The sequence below is a fragment of the Lepidochelys kempii genome, chromosome 6 (assembly GCF_965140265.1).
Source record: "Lepidochelys kempii isolate rLepKem1 chromosome 6, rLepKem1.hap2, whole genome shotgun sequence".
NCBI lineage: Eukaryota > Metazoa > Chordata > Testudines > Cheloniidae > Lepidochelys > Lepidochelys kempii.
The window spans coordinates 124,283,741-124,309,491 of NC_133261.1; the positions used below are offsets into that span (position 1 = coordinate 124,283,741).

Consider the following 25,751-nt stretch of genomic DNA (forward strand, 5'->3'; position numbering starts at 1 on the left):
ATCTCATTGTACCATTGGAGCTCCAGTACATTTCTGGGGGTTGTAAAGCATTGTCCAGGGGTCCACCACAGCTCTCATTGCAGGATGGGAGCTCCAAAGCACCATTTTAATATTCCCAACTTAGACAAGATACACATTGCAACTACTGCAGCTGCTGTTCTGTGTCACCACTTTCTAGATACGACAAAGGTCTATTTGTATAAACCATCAGAAAAATATTACTTCAATTTGTTTACTTTCTATTCAAAATGCTATCAAATGTAGTCATTTTTACTGTTGACCTGTATAGGCAGTTTCTCCCTTGCAGAAAACATCCCTATAGCTATCAACAGGTGAGCAGAAAAATCCTTGCCCCTCCACTTCTCCCAGAAAATGTTTCAACAAAATCCAGACAATAATACTTAGAGCGCTCTACTGGACATTCAATTTGTAAAACCGCCAATTAAAAAAATATAAGAACTTCAAGTTGACCATCTCCCTTTATAGCTTTTACCACCAAGGTCACTACATTTAGGATTCCTCAAAGTTCTTAGGCATTTCCTTTCTACATATAACTAGTGGATTTTCTTCATCTTCACTCTCACGTTCATGGTTTTGTTCCAATTCTTAGAATTTAAATCCATGTATTTCATTCAGTAGATTTTTAATCAACCTAAAACTAGGAACATGTTGAGTCTCTACATTTTAAACAGTGTAGCCATCTCACCCTAATAAATGGTTGTCATGTTGCAACATATGAGCCCTCCAAAGCACAGGATTCTAATTACTGTATTGCCTCTCTGCCTTCTATACCAAACTGCAGGTCACGACCCAGTACTGGGTCGCGGCAGCTCTGGTCACCACCACGGACCAGGCCATTAGAAGTCCTGTCGGCGGTGCTGCTCGGCTAAGGCAGGTTAGTCCCTACCTATTCTGACACCATGCTGCACCCCGGAAGGGGCAAGCAGGAGGTCCATCTCCTAGGCAGGGGTGGGTGGGGGGAGCGCCACGGAGCTCCACACGCAGCCCCCACCCCAAGCACCAGCTCCGCACTCCTATTGGCCGGGAATGCGGGGGGGCAGTGCCTGTGGGCAAGAGCTGCTTGCGCACCTCCGCCTAGGAGCCAGACCTGGCCACTTCCAGGGCGCAGTGTGGTCCGCAGTGCCAGGACAGGCAGGAAGCCTCCCTTAGCACCCCCTCTGCTCCGCTGACTGGGAACCGCCTGATGTAAGCCTGAGCCCCAATCCAGCCCTGAGCCCCCCCAAACCCAGAGCCCCTTCCTGCACCCCAAAACCCTCATCCCCGGCCCCACCCCAGAACCTGTACCTTCAGCCCAGACCCCCTCCAACACCCCAACCTCCTGTCCCAGCCCTGAGCCCCTCCCACACCGCAAACCCTTCATCCCTAGCTCCGTTGGGTCGCAGGCATCAACAATTTTCTTCAACTGGGTCATCACAAAGAAGTTTGAAAACCACTGTTCCATCCTTATTACAATTCCAACCAGATTTTACTACTGCTATCTCAAGAGCTACTATACCTAAAAGTAGCTGGATTTTTCACTTTCAAATGGTATACAGCATTAATATGTAACTCTGGAGGTCTGTGATGTTAACTTATAAAATGATACTATAATTTGAGGGAGGGGGAGAAGCAAAGTCAGGTGATTCTAATCACTTGTACAGTGCAAAGCACTTCAGTACTTTTAGGACTAACTGCAATAAGTTACCTGGTTTTACAGAATGATTACTGCCTGATTTGTTGTTACTGAAGGCACAAGAAAAAGTATCAGTTTGGCACAATCCAACTTAATCACAAGAATAACCTGACAAACGAGGTATTGGAGGAAGGCGTACATCAGCACTGATCCCCAGATTAAAACAGAAGGCATCAGTTAAAGAGCCTGGATGACACCCAACTCAGGAGTCCTTTCTTGCAAACAGGCTGATCAGCAGAATACCCCAGTCTCTGGAGATGGAGCTTAGAACACTGCTTTTCGTAGGCCACTCATGATTCTGGGAGAAATTCCTGCTGAGGTGATCAGCCAACCGATTCAGAGCACCTACTAAATGCGCAGTTGTGGGAATGATATCTTCCTTGATGCAAGTTAAAAAAAACAAAAACCTTTATTGCTTCCTGGAGCACTCTCCTTCCTGCTTGTTCACAAAATACATTGCTCTGGTATTCTTCGGTAAGTATGAGGCCAACAAGCCCAGCATGCATTTTAAGCAGTTCAAAGCTCCAGGACATTGATGTGAAGGGAAGCTTGTGTTCTATCCACAAATACGGAACTTTCGATGTCCCTAGCTGTGCTCCCCAACCTATAGTGGAGGCATTGGTAACTATAGCCCTGGTTGGTGGAGGACCAACAAGGGAACACCTTAACGTACATTGATCTGATCCGTCTACCACTCTAGGAACCCTAGAATGGCCGATGGCACTTGTAGTAGGCTAACCAATGACTAACAATTCAGAAGACTTACCAACTTCAAACAGCTTTGAAGAGGATGAAGGTGCAATCTTGCATGCTGGACTACTTAAGTGCATGAAACCATATGACCTGGCAACTTCAGGCACACATGGAACACAGCTGACGGGTGATACTGGAAGGACAGACATAGGCGATGAATTGTCTGAAACTGCTTGTTTGGCAGAAAAGCCATCAAAACTTGTAAAATCTAGTTGGGCCCCAATGAACTCTAACTTTCTGCTGAGATCAATGTTTATTTTCCTTTGTTCAATATCAGATCCAGTCAATCAGAGAGACGGTGTGAACTGGACATGACAGACCTTGTCTTTGGACTTGCTATTCACTAACCAATCATCTACATACGGAATGACATGAATTTCCTTTTTTTCCTGAACTATATGCTGCTGCTACAGTCATGGCACTTAGTAAATATGCATGGGGCCAAAGGGGAGCACTGTGTTGACAATGTTGAGCTGCCACTACAATTTCAAACTTTCTGTGTCTTGGGAAGACCACCACTGGAAACAGGCATTCTGAAGATCAAGAGTAGCAAACCAGTCGCCGTGATCCAAAGCAGGAAGAATCATAGGTCGGGTTACCATGCAGAATCTCATGTATTTTACACATTTGAGACTGTGGGGATGGAGATTAGGTCTCAACCTCCCTTGGACTTGGGGATCAGGAAGTACCATGAGTAGAATCCCTTTCCCCGATGTTGAAGGGGAAACCTCCTCTATGGCTCCAGAAGCATGCAGTCTGCACCTGCTCTAAGAGCAGTGACTCGCGAGGGTGGTCCCTGAGAAGGGACTGGGGCAGGTGTGGGAAGGGGGAATGGACAATATAACCCGATCCTACAGTGCTTAGGACCCATTTGTCCATGGTTATTGACTCCCAAGAACTGTAGAAGTGAGAGTGCCTGTCCCCAATGGAAGGGATTATTGTCGGGAAATTAATTATTGGAACGTTGCTTTCGACAGCAGAGTCAAATTGGCTGCTTGCCCAAAGCTGTTGGAGGATGGGCTGGCTGGCTGAAATTGGAACCAGAAGGCCTTCTTCTCTGTGATTTGTGTCCCTTCCTGTAGAAATCTTTCCGCCTAGCAGGGTAAGTGGAATGCTAGAAATACCAGAGTGAGCGGTGTTGTTGCTGCTGCTGCTGACTTCCATAATGATCTCTCTAATCACTGAAGTACAAACCCACAACGAACGTAAAATAGCAGGAGTCCTTCAAAGGACGTCATAACTCATCTTTTTTTCAGAAAACAAAACCAAAAAAAAAAAAAAAAAAATCAACCATTAAAGGTAAGTCCTCTATGCTAATGGAGAATTGTGAAAACTTCAGAGAGAAAAAGTAACAAGCAGCAGCTAACAGCTGGGGAGGAGGGGAACTATCTGAAGGTGTACAAAGGTTTGCTCTCGTATATTTGGGGGACAAAGAGGACACCCGCTCATCCTTCCCTTAAGTAGCAAACCAACAGCCAGTTTTCTTCTTGAAAGAGGGGTCTCAGCCAGGCTTGGCTGAAAATGGTGGAGAGAATTTTGGGTGAGAAGTTTCTTTAGGCAGAGGATAACTTATTAATTAAGTTTAGGTTCTAGAAAGCGGTTGTGATTTTATTTTGTATCTAATCATTTGTTTCCGATATTCTTATTCACTAATCATTTGAATTTCTGTTCCTTAATAACGAACTTATTCTTTTGTTTCACAATAAATATATCTAAGTGCTGTGGCATTGAGCAAAGTGGTGATGCGAAGTTGAAACTTCCATGCTGGCGCGTGCTGCTCCTTTAGGAGCAGCAGGCCCGGTAATTCTGCGAGTGTTCAGTGGGTAATGGGCTGGATGCTGCAGGGCAATGCTCCAAGGACTCGGGGGCTGATGTGTGCCTTTTGCTAACCAATACAAGAGAGCAAGGCTTGCGGAGGCCTGGAAGGCAGTGCCTCTACAGCCACAGACCAGTAGTTTTAGGGAGCTGACCCCCAGCAGGCACTGACAAGGGTTCCTTATGCTAAGGAGGTAGTGGTGAGGTGACTCATAGCCCCTGGTACCTGGGGAGCATCACAAGTATATCTAGCAGGGTCCCAGAGGGGTCTGCCCGCAGTCCAGTACTATTCAATATTTTCATTAGTGACTTGGATAACAGAGTGAATATTATGCATATAAAATTGCAGGTGCCACATAGCTGGAAGGGGTTGCAAGCATTTTGGAGAACAGGATTAGAATTCAAAGCGACCTTGACAAATTGGAGAATTGGTCAGAATTGAACAAGATGAAATTTAATAAAGACAAATACAAAGTACTACGCTTAGGAAGGAAAAAATCAAATACAAAACTACAAAATGGGGAATAATGGGTAGGCAGTAGTACTGCTAAAGGTCTGGGGACTATAGTGAGTCAATAATGTGATACAGTGCTAAAAAGGCTATATTCTGGGGAGTATTAACAGGAATGTCATACGTAAGACAGGGGAGATAACTATCCTACTCTACTCAGTGCTGGTGAAGCCTCAGCTAGAGTACTGTGGCCAGTTCTTGGCGCCATGCGTTAAGGCAGATATGGTCAAACTGGAGGGAATCCAGATGACAGCCTTAAAAATGGTAAAAGATTTGGAAAACCTGACCTATGAGGAAAGAATAAAAACTAAGTATGTTTAATCTTGAGAAAAGATGACTGAGAGGAAACCGGATAACAAGGGCTGTTATAGAGGACAGCAATCAATTGTTTTCCATGCCCAGTGATAGAAGGACAAGAAGTAATGGGTTAAATCTGCAGCAAGGGAGATTTAGATTAGATATTAGGAAAATCTTTCTAACTTTAAGGCTAGTTAAACTCTGGACTAGGCTTCCGAGGGAGGTTGTGGAATCCTCCTCACTGGAGATTTTTAATAAGAGGTTAGACAAACTTTTCAGAGATGATCTAGATATACTTTGCCCTACCTCAGCATGGGGCAGGGGAGGTGGGGATTAGATGACCTCTTAAGGTCCCTTCCGGCCCTACATTTATGTGATTTTTTGAAAGGGAGGATTAGGTAGTGTTTTGAAATTGTTTCAGAGCCTGACAAGGAAAGGTACAAAACCTGTTATGATGCCAGTTTGAAATCTAAAGGAGGAACATCATGTGGCACACAGGTGTTTTTTTAATAGTTTCTCATCAGCAAAAAAATAACCAAACCAACACACACTTCTCCAGTTAGATGACTGAAGTTTAGAACTTTGGTGGCAAAGAAACATTCTAAAAGTGTAATGAGCTATACAGCAGATCACAATGCGTTTCTGCATACAGAAGCTTAAGCTTCCCATCCATCCCCTACCCCACCAACTTGTGTTAGTGGCCACCCCTACACTTCTTAAATACACAAAACTCATTATTCTGTTATTGTTTCTTATATACTACCCTCATCACTGTAATCACCTTCCAGTACACATTAAATGATGGGAGTGACGTTTCTTATGTGTTTTACTCTCTCTTCCTTTCTCCCCACAGAGAAAATTGGGTGAAATGTAATGGTTTGTTTTGGTAGCATGTTTAAAAAAAATGTTTCCCCCACTGAAAAGAACTAGTCAGCCTGCTCCTAAATGAGGGAAAGGGGCTAACTGCACAATACCTTCAATTTTAATCCTGTCTGTATATGCTGGATGAAGAATGTTGGCAAAAGAAGTTTAGGCTAAAGATAAAAATAAGTATTTTTTCCATATAAGGCATCAATCCTTGCTCAAGTCACAATTACACCTTACAAAATATCTAATTAACAGACATCAAATGGAGATTTAATATATGTCAGTAGACTAAAGTTAGAGAGTCCTGTAAAAGCGGGGAGAAAACGATACTAAACAGACAGAACTAGGAGAAAAAGTAAGCTGCAATATAGGTGGGATACATTTTAAAAACAAGAATGTTTTTGTGTGTGACCTTCAAATGATTAAGCCCCACTCCTTTCCATAATTCAACTTTAGCCCTGTGTGCATGCACGGCACAAGTTGCTAATAGAGGCATTCAAAATGTCAACTTAAAACTTGATACAACATACAGAGAGTTTTACAATATGCAGAAGTTGAGACAGTTCAGTTTGCCACTGTTAAAGCCACACCCAAAAACCACATCCAGGATAGAACAGCAACTTAAGTAATCAAGTAGGAACTAACTAAAAAACTTTTACCTCTGTCTCAATGATCCAAAGAGATTCAGTTAAGAGAAACTATCCCCATCTGAAAGAACTGATTGGAGAGGGGATCCCAAGACATCTCCTCATAATCCTCCACTTGAGCTTTGGTACGCTCCCTTCCCTGAAATGCTCTCTACCTTTATATGTCTCTCAAAATGAGCCAGAGGACTTCTAGCTAATCCTAGAAAGGAGGGTAGCCGAAGAGATTACACGACAGGGAGAACTTCAAAATTCAACTAGCGTAGATAAATGTTCATACTTTATGAAGGTCCATCCTTTATGGATTCAGCTATATAAAGGGACAAACAGATGGTTAGGATGAACCATAGGTATAATGACAAACATAAGAGATCACAACCTGGCTCCCTATTTGAAAGATCAGTTATTCCATAAGCTTTACATCCAATTCCCAAAGAGTATGCATGTGACTGTGGGGGATGTCTATCATTAACTCCTGCTTAATTAAAGCCTGCATGGGTAGCTTCATAAGACTATGAAAGTGCTGATGGGGCACAATTCTGGCCAAACAGCCTGGATCTAAAAGAACATTTGGAATGACATTCTTTTTAAAGGTTTCAGAGTAACAGCCGTGTTAGTCTGTATTCGCAAAAAGAAAAGGAGGACTTGTGGCACCTTAGAGACTAACCAATTTATTAGAGCATAAGCTTTCGTGTAGCTCACGAAAGCTTATGCTCTAATAAATTGGTTAGTCTCTAAGGTGCCACAAGTCCTCCTATTCTTTTTAAAGGAACTTTAGTTTTGCCTTTCTACCCCTATAAACAATATTTTCCATTTTGTTCTCACACCACATACGTAAAGGAAACTGCCTGCTAACTATCTCTTCTCTTGATCTACACAGACACAATGGTTTGCACTGTGCAAGTCAACACGGGGAATCCCACATTTGTGCAGTTTCCCTAGTCATTGAACGGAAAGAGTCTCACAAAAACAACAATTATATCTATGCATCTGAACTTTGTACTTTTCTGGTAGCAGCATGAAACTTGATTAGGACTGCAGGAACCTAGTCAGTAACGGTACATGCTGCTGTTGTGATGGCAAGAGGCAGAGAGACTGACTGCAGGTTATTGAATGAGCAATCAGAAAGACCCTTTGCACACAGCTTGAAAAAAGTAGTCTGGAAGACAGGGAGAATGTTCTCTTCTCCACCCACCACAAGCCAGTAAAAATGAAACTGAAGTGCCTAGAAAACCAGATCACATACCTGTAAGAAGGTATTTACTATTTCTCTTTTCTTCCCCCAAAATTTAAAAAAAAAAAAAAAAAAATGTTCGGACTAATTTGCCTTTTCATAGAATATCAGGGTTGGAAGGTACCTCAGGAAGTCATCTAGTCTAACCCCCTGCGCAAAGCAGGACCAATCCCCAACTAAATCATCCCAGCCAGGGCTTTGTCAAGCCTGACCTTAAAAACCAATAAGGAAGGAGATTCCACCACCTCCCTAGGTAACGCATTCCAGTGCTTCACCACCCTCTTAGTGAAAAAGTTTTTCCTAATATCCAACCTAAACTTCCCCCACTGCAACTTGAGACCATTACTCCTTGATCTATCATCTGGTACCACTGAGAAAGGTCTAGATCCATCCTCTCTGGAACCTCCTTTCAGGTAGTTGAAAGCAGCTATCAAATCCCCACTCATTGTTCTCTTCTGCAGACTAAATAATCCCAGTTCCCTCAGCCTCTCCTCATAAGTCATGTGCTCCAGCCCCCTAATCATTTTTATTGCCCTCTGCTGGACTCTAATTTTTCCACAGCCTTCTTGTAGCATGGGGCCCAAAACTGGACACCGTACTCCAGACGAGGCCTCACCAATGCCAAATAGAGGGGAAATGATCATGCTTTTTTCTACAAAGAGAACATTAATGCCCAACTTTGACAGAACACTCACCTATTGGCTAGTGCAGTGTCAAAACACAAAATTTGGTCTGTAAAGAATGGGGGAGCCATACTTGCTGTTAGGAGTAGCTCCTTCCCATTAATTCACAGTATACTTTTGGCCTAAATTAGCCTACTTTGCAAGTGATTTGGTTGTGCAGTAACTGCCCGGCTCCAACACAGAACTCACATGCACACTTCAAGAATGGCCCAGGAGATTAGCACTAATACTGCCAATCCTTTGATTTTATCTTAAATCTTAGAGAAAAAACACTAAATTATAGAAGTCTCAGCTCTTTGAGACAGGCAAATATGTCAGAAGCTCAGCTTGCATTTAACGTTTCTAGCCCTCATGGTTGCAGGAAAAAAAACCTTGAAAATGTGATCTGTAAACTGTTGAAAACCAGAAAGCAAATAAAAATGACCACCAAATTAATTTAATAAGATCCTGTAATTTTGGGGCCTGACTCATGGTTTTTGAGTGTTTGGGAGTGGACATAATATAGCTGCTGGCCACGTGTTTTCATCCCTCATATGCAAACTTGACAGACTCCCCACTCCTCCTCAGAAGATTCTGTGGAGGGGTAGAGAAGATCAGCTACCACAGGAATTAAAATCCTGGACGCTTCTGCAGTAAAGGGCACTCCAGGTCCAAATCCCAATTTACCTTCTTTCATTCAGAGTAGGGAATAAAGGTTACAAGCAGCACCAGTAGTAACAGGTGTGAGAACAATCGTAATGACTGAAGACTCAAACTGGACAGTTGTGACCATGAGAACTTGAGAGCCAAATGTGTTATTGTAAGCCTGCCAAAGCAGCAGGTGTGGGAGTTCTGTACTACATACAGGTAAAACTATTGCTAAACTGTGGTAAACAGCTCATTGTCACATGATGAACCACGTGGATCCCTAAGATTAAACACGTGAAAATACTTTGCGTACACAAAACATGCCCCTTTACAGTTAGAATCTAAGTATTACTTAAGATGTATTTTTGTTTAAGAAGTTATTTACACAAAATCTATTGAGCAAGATAGATTTGGGGGAGGGTGCAAATAGTGTCACCTAGACCAGTGGGTTCTTAAAGCTGGTCCACCACTTGTTCAGGGAAAGCCCCTGGCGGGCCAGACCAGTTTGTTTACCTGTCACATCCGCAGGTTCGGCCAATCACAGCTCCCACTGGCCACGGTTCACCGCTCCAGGCCAATTGGGGCTGCAGGAAGCGATGCAGGCCAAGGGACATGCTGGCCGCCCTTCCCGCAGCCCCCATTGGTCTGGAGCAGCGAACCGCGGCCAGTGGGAGTCGAGATCGGCCGAACCTGCAGACGCGGCAGGTAAACAAACCTGTCCAGCCCACCAGGGGCTTTCCCTGAATAAGCGGCAGACCGGCTTTGAGAACCACTGACCTAGACAACAAATCGCAGAGCTCCACTTCACAGTCCCACCACTCTCAGGCAATGCTTTTGAATAGCCATTGAATGCCAAAGTAAAGTATTTCAACTACAAACACTTCTGGAACATTTCTGTGTAAGTAATTTTTGACTGTTCCAGACAGAACCAAGTTTTTGATCTACAGTGAAGATGTGTATGCATATAGTCAATACATAAACTCACTGTATGTAGGTTTAAATTTATAAACTAATTTTAGTACTGATATTCAAATAAGAGCCTGTAGATCACTAGTTCAAATCCAGCCAAAGACAATAATGGCCTGAATTCACTTTGGTGGTTTCAGCCCCGTTTATAGTAGGAAGGTGCCCATACACCAGAATTGTCACCTTTGCTTTCTCCTGGGCCTCCCTGCGAAGACTGCCAAGATCACCCTCCCCCACCACCTCCCCCTGAAAACAGAAACAGTCCCCATAAACCATGCTTGACTTTCACTATTAGAGCAATGTAAAGAAAGCATGCACAGCTTTTTCACAAGCCACACAACAGGCCAGAGAAGTGTGGGCTCAGTAGTTGTCGATCCAGCATTTTTAAGGAGCACCAAAATCACAAGCAGCTGATTTCTGTGCTAAAGAGTAGAGTCCTAGACGGATACAAAACTTATAACCATGGATGCAGGTATCCGTGGCGCTGCAGGGCTCTACCAGGAACCGCAGCAGTGAAAGCAGCAGCCCGGCAGGCTGCCACCCCCAGGAGCCAGTGCCCTACGCCAGCGGTGCCTCCAGCATGCCTGAACCACCCCGCAACCCCTGCTGGGCAGTGCTGGGGTCAGCAGAGCCACACCAGAGGAACTGCTGATACACAGTGCTGGCTCCTGGGGGCAGTGGCCCACTGGGCTGCTGCTTTTGCCGCGGTGGTTCCCAGTAGAGCCCTACAGCTCCGTGGATACCAATTTATATCCGCGGATATACATTTTGTATCCGCACAGGGCTCTTCAGAAGAGCGGGAAACCACCACCAAAGAGTCGGCATAATTTAAAACTTTTCTTGCGTGTTATCATGCAATACTGCCAGCTCCTCAATCCACTCTGTAGTACAATAGTGTTTGGAAGAGCATTACTACATCTGAATAGAAAAGACCTGGAAAAGTGACCCTAGCACAGAAATGACTGATGCCATTTGACTTGTGCTTTACGCACCTGATGGTGTGGGAAGAACGATAAGTCCCTGTAAGAAAAGCCTCTCTCAAACATGCCCTGAGCTCTGTAAAATGCCAAGGTGTAGTAGCAAATTGCCCAGTGGCTCCTCAGCCTCAGGCCCTGATTCAGCAACACATGCGTTTAACTTTGTGTTTGACTTACGCACATATTTAAGTGCTTTACCAAACTGGGGCTTACGAGACTATGAGTCAGTCTATGCAGAGCCCAGGCACTTGGAGCCATTAGGCCTAACTGTTACCTTTAGTTCTGATATTAGTGAAATGAACAACCTCTCCTGTAGGTAGAATGGCCAGAAATGAGTGTTTCAGCAAAAAGAGGTTCAATTTAAGTTACTAGCAGAAAGAGCAAGAGTAAAATGCGTCTTCCCCTCAAATGAAAGGAGATGTTCATAACGTCCATATGGGTGCGCAAACAAAGCAGGAATACAAATTTCATATCCAGGAAATGAAGAGGAAGATGGCGGCTGCTCATTAATATTCTGTGCAGTGAAAATTTCCATTAGTCTCCCACAAATGAAAAATGCAAATAGCTATGCTGAAGAGCTCGAGCAGAACAAAAATTTTAGTGTCAAATTATAAGTTATCAGGAACAAAAAGGGTTTCTCTGTTCTTTATTCGCTCTGAGTTTCTGGAACCGCTCACAATGGGACACACAGAAGCTATTGTTAGGGTACCTGATTTAGTCTCAGGTTTCTTAGATTCCAGAAAAGCCTGTCATCAAAAGGGTTTAAAAAAAAATCCTTTTCACATCAGAAGGATCACCAGCTGCAATCCATTGCATCACTGGTCTCTAGCACACATCCATAGACCCTGCCTCACACAGCAATATAAATACACAAAAGCTCTTTTATAAGGGTTCGAAGGAAGTAGCAAAGGAATAGGTTCAACCTGATGTATCTACCTGAATCCAAGTACTCAGAACAGTAAAAGGTTTTAATTACCAACTCATACTTACCTTTTATTGTCTCTGTAAAAAGCAATAATTGGTATATCGTACACCTATTGCAGTGCATATAAAATGTAAGATGGATGAGAGCTGTTCTATTAGCTAACTAGATGCCTTACAGAAGAGGGAGCTTGGCAGGTGGCTAACTATTGTGGTTAATGTGAACCCAGATGTTCAAAAGATACTAAAAAGAAAAGGAGGACTTGCGGCACCTTAGAGACTAACCACTTTATATGAGCATAAGCTTTCGTGAGCTACAGCTCACTTCATCCGATGAAGTGAGCTGTAGCTCACGAAAGCTTATGCTCAAATAAAGTGGTTAGTCTCTAAGGTGCCGCAAGTCCTCCTTTTCTTTTTGCGAATACAGACTAACACGGCTGTTACTCTGAAACCTGTCTAAAGATACTGTATTTGAAGTCTGGGTTTTAAGATTACCATGAAAACTTTGTGAAATTGCTGGAGACACACACACAGACATGTTTTCGCTCATCATCTAAGTAGTGTGGACCAGAATTTACCAGTATGCACAAAGAGATACAAGGGCCCTAAATTTTTGAAGAGTGACTTCACTAGCCAGTCTGAACTCAGAAGTGGTTTTGTTAAAAGAAAACACAGTTAAGAGTTTTTGCACACTAAAACTCCTGTGTTAACTTAAATTATCCTATTAATAGGATGTGTCACAGTTCAATATGCCTCTTCAATTCTGTGCTATATAGCCACTATAAAGGAAAAATTGTAATCAATCCAAACGCAGCTGGAAGATGTGTAATGGTGTATACTTGGATAGTTAGTATACTTGGATAGATAGTATGTGAAACACATACTGTAAAATCAGAAATGTTACATTTCACTTTATTAATTTCTGAAACACAACTACTATGAAAGTCAGTAAGTTGCTATAAATACAGAGTAACACAAATATGGATCTGTTACTACAAAAGCTAAACAAAATAAATGCATCATGCTTGCATAGTATCTGACAGATATACAAGTGGAACAGATTCTAAAACTAGGGGCACTCAAACTTAGAAAATCCTGCTGCCTGTCATCAATAGCCTGAAGACATCAGGCCCCAAACATTTCAGTATTAATGCACTCAATATAGACACTTCCATACAGGTACTATGTATTCACATCAGCCTGTTCCACTGAGGAAGTAACCGGATTGCGAGCTACTTGCAGCGTAGCGTGGAGGTGAAGTCATGACTTGTGAGGTCTGCATCTGAAGAACAGCAGCAGTTCTTAGCCTCTGGATTAGGCAAGTCCTGAGGGCATTACTCAGTCTATTCAAGATGAAGCCTTCTCCCCTTCACCCCAAACCATAAGGTGGAAGCAAAAGGCATAGGTGTGACCTATATTCCTCGAGTCTGTAGCTGCATCTTACCCATTTATTCATTCTCCCCACTACTTTTTCCCTCTTTTTCTACGTACTTCAGAATTGGACACAAACTGCAATCTTATCTCCATACTGCCTTTCATGGCTCTCTCCTTGCTTCCTCTGCCTCTTTACATGCCCCTTGTTTCTCCACTTCTCTTCCCCAGATCCTACACCTCCTTTCTTCCAGATCCCTTTGTCTTTAGAAGGGACATGCTGCTGTCCTGCCTGCTCAGTAAGCATCTTGTTCTATGTGTTGTACACCCCTGCAAGAGAATAGGTACTCTGGATAGGAAGTTGCTCAAAAAACATGCAAAAAAGCCAGGTACAGAGCCTTGACGGGGGGAAAAAAAGCCACCTGCTACGTTCTACTCTCCACCATTAGCCCTCAAGTCAAGGAGCATTAATCTAGCCCCTTCCTCCACCCCTTTCACCAATCACTGACCCCAAAAAAACAAAACACAACGCTTTGTTAACAGAGTTAAGGTTGAGTAGCACTGCCTCATGCCCTTCCAGAGAATGGATGAACTTAAACCTCAGAGCCAAGAAAAAGAATTAAGGTAATGCGTATATACAGTAGAACATGAGAGTTACAAACCGACCGGTCAACCACACACCTCTCATTTGGAAGTGGGAAGTACGCAATCAGGCAGCAGCAGAGACAACAACAAAAAAGCAAACAGCACAGAACAGTGTTAAACATAAACTACTAAAAAATAAAGGGAAAGTTTAAAAAAAGGTTTGACGTGGTAAGGAAACTGTTTCTGTGCTTGTTTCATTTAAATTAAGATGGTTAAAAGCAGTGGTTTTCTTCTGCAAAGTAAAGTTTCAAAGTTGTATTAAGTCAATGTTCAGTTGCAAGCTTTTGAAAGAACCATAATGTTTTGTTCAGAGTTACGAACATTTCAGAGCTACAAACAACCTTCCATTCCTGAGGTGTTCAGAACTCTGAGATTCTCCTGTACATATACACCCCCTCAAACCTGTATCCACTACAGCCCCTTCACAGTTCAGAGGACTATCCAATCTGAGCATGTGTTTTGGTCCCTGTGCCTAATTCCAGGGGACAGAGTTGAAGTTGGGGGGTAAACAGTTATGTAAGTTTAGCCACCCTCTACCTTCTGGAAGGGTATGAGATCAAGCAAGGCAAACTCAGTTTCATTAATATAGAGCTGACAGAGCATCTCCCCTGCTTAAGGAAATTGTGGTAGAGAGACTGAGGGGTTTACCTCTCTGAGCTCCAACCTCCTCCTAGAGCTTTTATGTCCTTGTTAAACTTGGAAGGGCCCTGGGGACTGGGAATGGTGGCATGGCTACGAGGACATGCACCAGCTGGACATGAAAAGGGAGAGGAAACAGTGGTGCTTGAGTCTCCTACCCCAAATCCGGGGTTAGTACATGGGGAAGGGGTTCTGCCCACATTTCTGCAGTATGAGGCTCACAGAGGTATGAAATGGCCCATTCATTGTAATAAAGATGTTCTCAGTTGGATGAAAATGAATGTCTTCCCTTCCACAGTAGCCCCACATCAACATACCAGCTTCATATTCCAGACACAAAACTGCATTGGATACATTGGACTGTCCCAGGGGGGACTTGGGCAGATGGCATTAGGGGCAGGATTTGTTCCATTAAGTCAACACGAGTACATTTTTCCGTTTGTATCAAAGGACTTCCTGAGGAAACAGCTTGTAGATATGTGAACTGTCTGTTAAAAGAAAAAGGTACTAGAGATGTTATAGTATAATAATTTGAAATATTTCTGAAGTGGTCCTTGGTAAAGCTGAATAGCTGAGCTCAGGGACAGTCCCACTATAAGTTTTATGAGGGTCACAGCCTTAGTTTTGTCCTAGCTTTGCGCCAAAAGTTTTAAGAATCTGAAAACATTAAAAAGGAGCATACTTTGTGGGGATTGTATCTTGGAAATCCTCTGACCAAAGGACTACAAAATTTACAAAACTTTCAAAAGGAACTGCTATTCAAAGGAGAAAGCAGGCATAGAGTAGGAGCAGTGTCCACAGCAGACATTCTGAGGACAAAATTTAAACTTGCTCCTTGGGTGGTGATCAGGTTCAATGGCTATTTGTTGCACTGATCTACCCAGTGACTAACGTCAAGCATGCCTCTATACACTCTTGCTTGCAACACAGCAAGAATCTTGCAGCAATTGCACAAGTCACACTCACTTTGGTGTGGAACTTCAGTGTCAGCAGCCTACAGAACCAGAGAAAACCCCTAATATTTTAAAACAGGGTTTGCCCAGTATGTCAGTGGGTGCCAGACAAAAGCCAAGATCAAACCCGTTTGGGCGATCACTTTTCAGTGGGGATAGTATCCAGGCAGAGAGATACTATAGCAAGAGCCACCTCTGGACTATGAACTTATACTAATGGGAGCATTCTAAGCAAAGGACTGAAGACCTTCTAACGATTTGGAAGCAACCAGAGACTTAACAAGCCAGCAGTTTATTCCATCACTGATCCAAGAACTTTGCAATTATTGTATGGATTTGATTCCTTTAGCCAATTTTAACTCTCACCTTTCTTTCTTTTTATAAATAAACCTTTAAATATTAGATACTAAAGGACTGGCAATAGCATGATTATTGGGTAAGATCTGAGTTGTATATTGACCTGGGTATGTGGCTGGTCTTTTGGGATCAGAAGAACCCTTTCGTTTGATAATGATGAGTGGCTATTTAAAACCAATTTTAAGTCTAGTGTCTGGCTGTTGAATCCAGGACTGGAATACCTAAGGGGGCTGAATTTCTGACTTCTTGTCAGCCAGCGTGGTGAGACAGAAGTTTACTTTTGTTGCTGGTTTGGTATCTCTCATGGAAGAATAATCACCAGTTTTGGTGTGTGTTTGCCCTTTTTCCCAGCGGCTTGTCCTGAATTTGGTATGGTCGGTTGTGACCCACGGAGGCATAGTGACAGTTGGTAAACAGGGGTACTGTAACCTGGAGATCCAATCCAAAAGTGGGTTGAATCATGGGATTTCACTCAGAAGTGCAGGTGATGGACCTGTACAAGGTGTTACTTGTAAAAGGGCTCCAATAGGGCAGGAGGAGAGGCATGTCAAAGATACAGTCCATCTTGAACCATGACAGAGAATCTTAGCTTTCATTTCTCTTTATTTCTCATACTCAGTTGTGAAACATAGGTTGTGACCCAAGTACATGCTAAAGGCTTAAAAACCAAGAAGGCACTCCATTTTTTCTTCTTAAATCTCAATTCTGTTCATCTACTGACTAAACCAAATATGAATACTTAAAACTTTTTAAACATACTGAATATATTTTAGGTAACTGGACAGCTCATCTTCAATCTCTGTGTTCTTCCACACGCTAGAAGCCTTTTCAGCACTGATTGTTTTTCTTAAGGCAAGTCCACTTCAGCCCTGCAAGACTGACTGTTCACTATTCAGGTTTACCTGTCCCCATTAAGTTCCCCCCACTTGTCTTAATCATTTCTTCAGGTGTGTTTGTAGTACACATTAACCACAATGGCAAGTTTTGTCCTGTTCTCTGGAATTTGGTCTACCTATGGTCTCTTCACATTTCCTCATCATACATGGATTCCTGTTCTACCCCTCCAATCTTTAAGTCAGGGGTAGCTTTTAAGTCCCCTTCGGTGCCTTATTATTTTGATGTTAAGAATTTTATTAACTCCCTTAAACTGAATAACTGCATTTTCCTTACATCTAGCAAAAATAACTATATTTGCACCAGTCATCTTCACCTTTGCCACAAATTTTATTTTGTGTGGCCACAGAACCTTTGATTAGCAAGAGTTCTGACCATCCTTCATCTCTCTATTTAAGTCTGTTGTCTTTTCAAGATAGGCTTCTTGTTCACACCTTGGAATTCTATTTATAGCCACCAATACACCGACCCACTTTCTTTTCAGGCTGGAGACTTTGTATTTTGTGTATGCTCTTGTATATTTCTTCACTGCTTGACTTTATCATTTAGCCTCAATTTATTCAAGAAAGCTGGGGAAGCTTCCATATTTTCTTCCAAAGTGCTTAAACAGAAATTACACATTCAAAACCAATCACAGAATAGCCATGGATGACCTCTGAACAAAGGGTAATAAGCAGCTGAATGTCTACAATATTGAAATTTCCTGAATTAAACACGTCCAAGTTCAAAATTCATGGAGCACAGCTTTGTCTTTGATTCTAGTCTAGACAACAAGATTCGTCACTTAGAATAAAATGTATATAATCTGCCATTCACTACAAAGAACAAAAACTAGTCACAGTTCACTGTGGGATGTATTTGCCCATTTTTTAGGATTTCTCAACCATCATTTGAAATAGTGCAAGAAAAGAGGCTCTTTAAAAAATAAATCTTACCCACATTATACAAGAAATTATATCTCCCTAACTAGTACAAAACTTTCCACCAAGGAGAGTCAATTTTGTTTCACCAGGAAGCTTATGCTACCCGTGCTTCACTCCCATAACCATAATGATGGACTTGAAGAAAAAAATCCCACATCACTGGATGCACATGCACTCATATGCAGAGCCATTAACACACCAAGAGAGATTAGAGGCCCAGAAAGAACAATAATTTCTGAATAATAAAATGGCGACTCTCTTTCTGAAGAGGTATCAAACTGTTTTTTTACATCCTAGTGTTAATTATATTATTACAGGTTACTAAAATAAGGGAAATATTTGTGTGCATCACAGGTAATTACAGCCTCTTATTCTGTGCTTTATATAGCAAAAATGAAGATTTATCACGGATGATAAAGTACACCTTTTGTACGGAAGCAACAGGGTCAGATATGAATTAATCTTTTGTGAAAACAACTACTCAGCTCAAAATTAGTGTTCACATTTAAATTACAACTAAGAGTATCACTAGAAGCCACTGCAGGACTTTTAATCAGGCTAGTTCATTTCAAGTCTAAACACTAACAAAACCAAAATGATGGCAGCAAGGCAAAAAAAGAAAACAAGCATACCACCCAAAAAAGTAAGTTTTATCTTCAGCCAAGATTATCAGGAAGCAGAGACTCTCTCTCCAACTGCCACATACCTTGGATGCTTGGGGCGTTGATATCACATGAACAGTGCTGGGTTTGACTCCATTAGCCTTAGGTCGCTTATAGAGGGCAAACCTGCTTTTCCTACGTCCTCTGTCACCATTAGGGAGGGAGCCATTGTACCTAAGAACAGACAAGAAGTTCATGTTTATTCCAGACTCTTTGGCATGCAGCAGTGAAGGGAAGCAGAGTTGGAAATGAAACTATCAGAACACGTGCCATAAAGAGTACAAAGCAGGAGGCAGCACACCCTGGAGCAAGAAAGTTTACTTACTAGATAGAGCCAATAAGTACAGCTTTAGTTTTCTAAAGAGTGTGAACAAGTTGGTGAATCTGAACTTAACACTTTCACTTATCTTAAGAGATCCTGTTATATGCTATGAAAGGCTGACAGTTGAGTGCAGCAACTTTGGGCTTATTTACGCTGGCAATTTACAGCGCTGCAACTTTCTCGCTCAGGAGTGTGAAAAAGCACTGGAAGCTACGCCCCTCGTGAAAGTGGGGTTTTTTTAGAGCGCTGCTTTAGTGTTGCCAGTGTAAACTAGCCCTTTGAGAATGCTGGCTTTACAAGGTATGGAAACATTTCTGCACTCAATATTGGAACACCAGTCTAGCCTTATGACTCCCAAAATTTCTGTACTTTGAATGCAATTATAACTTTTCTGCACATTTTAGAGTACTGGAAGTTTTTGAAACCTTTGTTTCTCCATTCCCTTCTCCAGAAACCACTGGGGGAAAGGGAAATGGTTTCTAGAAGTTCTTAAGTCCTTAGAGGCACATCCCATTGAAAGAATGGGATTTATGCTCCTAAATCACTTAGGATCTTAAAAATCTACCAGAGGTCTAATGAGGTTTGATTTATTATTTTGGAAATTTAAAACCTCACCTCCTTGTCTGTGAAATGAGACACTTGAATGAAATCATTAATGAGCCTTCCTCATGAATATGATATGTATTAATATTCTCTACCTCCTTCCTCTCTCTCTACAGAGAGCAGCCCCAAAGTACTAGTTATTTAGAGGAAGGTGATCCAGCGTCAGCGAGAATACAGCTTCCTCCAAGGAATGGATTCTTTGGGGGTGCACAAGCCTCAAAATGCCTAGCTTTCCCAAATCCTTTGGTGAGGAAGATTCTTACTACAGTCCTTGTGCACAATGCAATATACTTGTGAGCTCTCTGAACAGACTAGGATCAGCTTTATAAATATGCCCCCCAGGTTTCTCTTTCCTCAGTGCAATTAACAGAGATGCCTCTCCATAAATCAGTTCCTGCCCATTAAATGAGAAAACGGTCCTGTAGAAAAATATAGTATGATCAGGTAATTAAACTACACCATAATGCATATGTACAAGGTGGCCAAATAACCGATTTCCTAACTTGAGTGCTCACTTTTGCAATCTGAATGTTTTTAGCATTTTTTATATTATATATATATATATATATGACACACACACACAGTCATCTACACAAGACAGCAATACCTGTGAAATATGCTGGCGGGTTTTAGCTTGCCTCAAGACAATACTCTTTCTACTCAAGTTTTCAAACAGGAAATAGCTACATGTGTAGAAGTAACTCCTTAAGAGATCACACACAGAATAATTAGCGTCATTTTACGTTCTCTTGTATTTTTAAATTAAAGTTTTGCTGTGTAAACACCTGAATATTTAGTACCAGATCTTAGTAGGGCTACTTGATAACTGAGAAAGATATGCAACACTGCAGTTTCCACGTAAGAACAGTCTCAGTATTTTAAGTATACTACAAGGTTATGCTGGAAAAGGTTATTTTGTCTGAACTTCCTATCTTGCATGACTTTTCTGCATTAGTTAAATAACTCCTATCTCTGAATGACAGAGGTTTTAATGGAGATTTTTAGCTAGTATTTTCCATCCACGAAGCTGCAGAGACACTTCTTTTGCTCTTGTAATTCACTTGGATTCTCCTGATCACAGATGGCATGTTTTCATAAAGATCCAAATCATGTCTTTTTTTAATATACAAAAATTAAATTAGTGGCAAGATATAAGGTATATCTATACAGATCGTTCACTGTCATAAGACAGCAACATTTTATAACGATTCCCTTCCCAAAATGCAACAGCAGCTTACAAAGTATGTGTGGTAGAGTCTTATAAATATACGGAGGTATACAAGTAGAAGAAAATCTATTATTTAAGCTTTGACATTTATAGTGAAGCCAAAGGGTTAGAAAAATGTTTCCATTTAGCGCCTAAAGGCAGAAAGTTGCACCAGGAATAGGGACAAATATTTATGTTATGCTTCAAATTTTAGTGCAGCTGCTTTTATTTTGCCTCCAGGACTGGCAATCTAGTACATCAAATACAGTTATTAAGTGTGCATGAATGTTATATCTATGCTTAATGTCATGGAATCTCCCTCACTCCTCACCACAAGTAACAGTTTACATATAATGTGTACATCATATCTCTATACACATTAACACTTAAACGTGAAAGATACAAACATACCATTAAACTCCATGAAAAGCCAACCTATAAAGTCTAAATCCTCTCAACTCCAGCAAAAGACTGCAGCAGATGTGATTTGCAGCAAACCTAGTCTTTGGAACTTAGAAGAAGCAAATTCCAGAGTTAAAGGACCTTTAATGAGAACACCCTGGCTCATGTGCATGTCTCAGGGGACGTTGCCTGGAGTATCCTAAATCAGTGGTTTTCAAACTTTTTTCCTGGGGACTCAGTTGAAGAAAATTGTTGAGGCCCACAACCCAATGGAGCTGGAGATGAGGAGTTTGGGGTGTGGGAGAGACTCAGGGCTGGGGCAGAGAGTTAGGGTGAGGGCTGGGGATGAAGGGGTTGGGGCGCAGGAGGGGGCTCTGGGTTTGAAGGGGGCTCTGGGCTCGGGCAGGGGATTGGGGCACAGATATAGCTCCAGCGGCTCCCGGTCAGCAGCGCAGCCGAGGTGCAGAGACAAGCTTCCCGCCTGTCCTGGCACTGCGGACCGCGCTGCGCCCAAAGTGGCCAGCAGCAGGTCCAGCTCCTAGGCGGAGGCGCACAAGTAGCTCTGCATGGCTCCCGCCCACAGGCACTGCACGCCCCCAGCTCCAATTGGCCGGAGCACCGTGCCCTCCCCCCCCCCCCAGAAGCCGGACCCACTGCTGGCCACTTCCGGAGCACAGTGCGGTGTCAGAACAGGTAGACACTAGCCTGCCTTAGCTGCGCAGCACCGCTGACAGGACTTTTCACATGCCTTGCATGCCGCGACCCCACTACCTGGTCGCAACCTAAATGTTGAAAAATGCTGTCCTAGATGTCCTAAAGTGTCAGGATAAAGCATGCAGAAAAGATGGCCTTGGGGTGCACCTACACTATTTTTCCCCTTAAAAGTTTCTTGGTGGTAATAATGGTGGGAAAGCGGATTTAGACCTGGCACTGGCTTTTTAAACAGTACCATATAACCCTATGGGGGTAAGAACTGTGCTGGCAGCCTGCCAGCACTCACACCATTGTAAACACAAGTGGCAACGAGCTTCAGGAGAAAATGTAGACAAGGCCACAGATGTTCAGGACCAAATACATGAAGGCTTCAGAGACCTTGAATTGTACCTAGAAACAACCTGAAAGCCTTTGGAGCTCCTTGCTCTAACTGTGTGCACTTGGGTGTATCACTTATATCTCCTTTCCACTCTATGAAATAGGAAATATACTGCTGTAGTTATCCCTCACAAGGGCATTGTGATAGTCAATACTTGTATAAGATTTTGAAAATGCAGAGCGCCATGGCAGTGTTACATATCATTACTACTACAGTAATACATGACTAAGCAATTTAGGGCCTCAAAAGGCATTTTAGAAAGGTAGGCCAACAGGCAATTAGGTTTTCCATTGAGAAACAGCAGCAGTTTTGCTTTCCATCATTTGCATCAATCTAGTGACACAAATGTCACCATGTACCGAGACATTTCTTAGTACAAGCCTCTGTCACTCAGCAAACTTAAATCAAAATGCCTCACCCAGTTTAATTTCGAAAGGACTATTGACAGATTATAGACCAAGTAGTTAGTTTTCTCCCCACCTCAATGAATCATATGAAATCTCTACAGTGAGGAAGTACTTGACATAGCTTTCAAAGTAAAGTCAGAGGCAAAAGACAGACTTTAGAGTCAGTGGCGATCCTCTTCAACATGACAACTTATTCCATTTCAATTTCATATATTATTGTGCTATACAGTCTGGACACAATAATTAGCATTTAGAGTTAGAGACTTGCTTAAGATCTATTATGCAGCATGACGGTCAACTTCATTGCTTTGTACAGGTGTGGTTGAAAGAGGCCCTTCAAGTTCTGGTTGATTGGGAGGCCCTCTTACTAGAGCACCTCTATTTGCTTTTTTGGGTATGGATTAACAAAAGACTCCCACAAGAAGTACCTTATTTGGTGATTATATTAATAAATACTGGAACTTCCAGTTTACATTTTAAAATACCGACAAGGAAATATTTTACTTCATTATACAAGACTGAGGATTTTTTCCCCCATTTTGGATTATATTCAGTGATATTTACCTTTGTAGATAGGGAAGCCAATGCTTACTGTTTCAGAAAATTTAACCTCAAGTTGTTTCAGCACTGCATTTTTTACCTATCCCTCCCTCTGAAATAGATTTTACTGCATCATACATTTATTGACCGTGTCTTATTTCATTGATATTTTGAAGTAAGTAGCAGATAGAAGAATATTTTGCTTGGTTTTTTTAAATGTACGAAAACAAATTAGTCTAATTTGAGCGCGTTGTCAAGCAGTGGAAGAAAGGTTCGTTCAGTACTTCTGTATTCTATTAGCAGGATGGCATCCAAATGAATGTATATTGTCAATAAGGATACCACCTTAACTCCCCAGAAAAGCCCACTTGAACTGATAGATTTGAATCCTGCCTAATCTTCAGCCATTTGTAGCCATGAAAACTACTAAAAATACCAGTTTCAGAAGTCGCCTGGGTCACCAACAGAAGTCTTGCCACAGAACAATTTGGAAATAATCTTAAAAGAAAAAAAACAAAAAAAAACCTCAATAATCCTGCCCCTGTAGTGACAGACAGCCAATCTATTCTAGAAAGCTATCTGAATGCTCCTCCAACTAAGAGCTCTGCCTGGTGGAATACCATTCAGTGCTTTATGGCAAACTGTAGAGGGCTGCACAAAAGCCACTAGCATAGATAGTTTTTAGGGATGGGGGGAGGAGAGGTTGGTTTGTTTTTAAAAGGCTAGTTCTATTAACACCTCAAACAACTGCCTTGCAAGCCTGAACAGAGCACATAGCTCCCTTTCATCCTAAAGAGCAAGTTTGTCCCATGATATTGCACGTGCTTTTTGCAATGTACAATGCTGGTCACTAATGAAAGAATCCATTTAAGAGATATTACAGCAGAGTACAGATTTAAATTTGTTATTAAAGCTAATGTTAAAAAAATTATGTAATGCATAGGTTGAGAAAAGAGTGTCTGTACATCTGGATATAGTGCTTAGATTATCCACAAATACAAAGTTAGTTTTTAAAGACATAAGACACATATAGTGCATAATCAGAAATAACCCAATTTTAGGTGAATAGATTTAACAATACAGTTTAGATATTGGAATCCGTACTATAGTAAGAAGCAAAAGTACAGCTTAAATCTATTTTTAAAAGGAAATTTGACACCTTAAAATTGTGACATTCCCAGGATGTACAGAGTAGCCCCTGAACTTAAAGTAAAATCCCATGAGGATTTTTGAGACCCAGAACTCTTTCACAGCAACTTGCAGGTTACTTGACACTAGAGAATGAAATCTTTGCTCCACTTTTCAAGTAGTTATTCTGATGATACTGGCAAGTGAAGCAAGCATTTTCTGATCATTCAGAAGTTCAAGCTGTACTTTGAACTGTCAAGAGCAACCAACTGTAATATGGGTAAAGAGGAAAAAGTCCAGTACATATATGCACTGTAGCATCCTTCTTCCTAGGAAAGAGACAGGCCTGTGTTACCTTGACTGAATTCTTTGGGGCAGGGTCAATCTTAGTTCTGTGTTTGTACTGCATAGCACAATAGGGTCCTAGTCCATGACTAGGTCTACACTATGCGTTTAGGTCGAATTTAACAGCGTTATCTCGATTTAAACCATGCACCTGTCCACATGATGAAGCCCTTTCCCCCCACCGACTTAAAGGGCTCTTAAAATTGATTTCTTTACTCCACCCCTGACGAGGGGATTAGCATTGAAATCGGCCTTGCCGGGTCGAATTTGGGGTGCTGTGGATGCAATTCGATGATATTGGCCTCCGGGAGCTATCCCAGAGTCCTCAGTTGTGACCACTCCGGACAGCACTCTCAACTCAGATGCACTGGCCAGGTATACAGGAAAAGGCCTGCGAACTTCTGAATCTCATTTCCTGTTTGGCCAGCATGGCAAGCTCATCTGCACAGGTCACCATGCAGAGCCCATCATCACAGGAGACCATGCAGTCCCCGAATCACCGAAGAGCTCCAGCATGGACTGAACGGGAGGTGCAGGATCTGATCGCTGTATGGGGAGACGAATCTGTCCTGGCAGAACTCCATTCAGAAAGATGAAATGCCAAAATATTTGAAAAACATCTCGAATGGCATGAAGGACAGAGGCTATAACAGGGACCAGCAGCAGTGCCGCGTGAAAATTAAGGCGCTCAGGCAAGCCTACCAAAAAAATAGAGAGGCAAACGGCCGCTCCAGTTCAGAGCCCCAGACATGCCGCTTCTATGATGAGCTGCATGCCATTCTAGGGGGTGCAACCACCCCTACCCCAACCCTGTCCTTTGACTCCGTCCAAGGAGTGGGAGGCAACACAGAAATGGGTTTTGGGGGCAAGGAAGATGATGATCATAGAACGTCAGGGTTGGAAGGGACCTCAGGAGGTCATCTAGTCCAACCCCCTGCTCAAAGCAGGGCCAATCCCCAATTAAATCATCCCAGCCAGGGCTTTGTCAAGCCTGACCTGAAAAACTTTTAAGGAAAGAGGTTCCACCACCTCTCTAGGTAACACATTCCAGTGTTTCACCACCCTCCCAGTGAAGAAGTTTTTCCTAATATCCAACCTAAACCTCCCCCACTGCAACTTGAGACCATTACTCCTTGTTCTGTCATCTGCTACCACTGAGAACAGTCTAGAACCATCCTCTTTGGAACCCCCTTTCAGGTAGCTGAAAGCAGCTATCAAATCCCCCCTCATTCTTCTCTTCCGCAGACTAAACAATCCCAGTTCCTTCAGCCT

At 42.3% G+C, this 25,751-nt stretch overlaps 1 protein-coding gene across 3 annotated transcripts in view; it reads right to left on the reverse strand.

Moving 5' to 3' along the window:
* PELI2 (pellino E3 ubiquitin protein ligase family member 2) overlaps positions 1-25,751 on the reverse strand; it is a 230,938-nt gene that overhangs the window by 65,215 nt on the left and 139,972 nt on the right. For all 3 annotated transcript variants that reach the window (XM_073350039.1, XM_073350041.1, XM_073350038.1), the window contains one exon: positions 18,477-18,606. In XM_073350039.1, the coding sequence (XP_073206140.1) occupies positions 18,477-18,606 (130 nt within the window). The remainder of the gene's footprint in view (positions 1-18,476; positions 18,607-25,751) is intronic.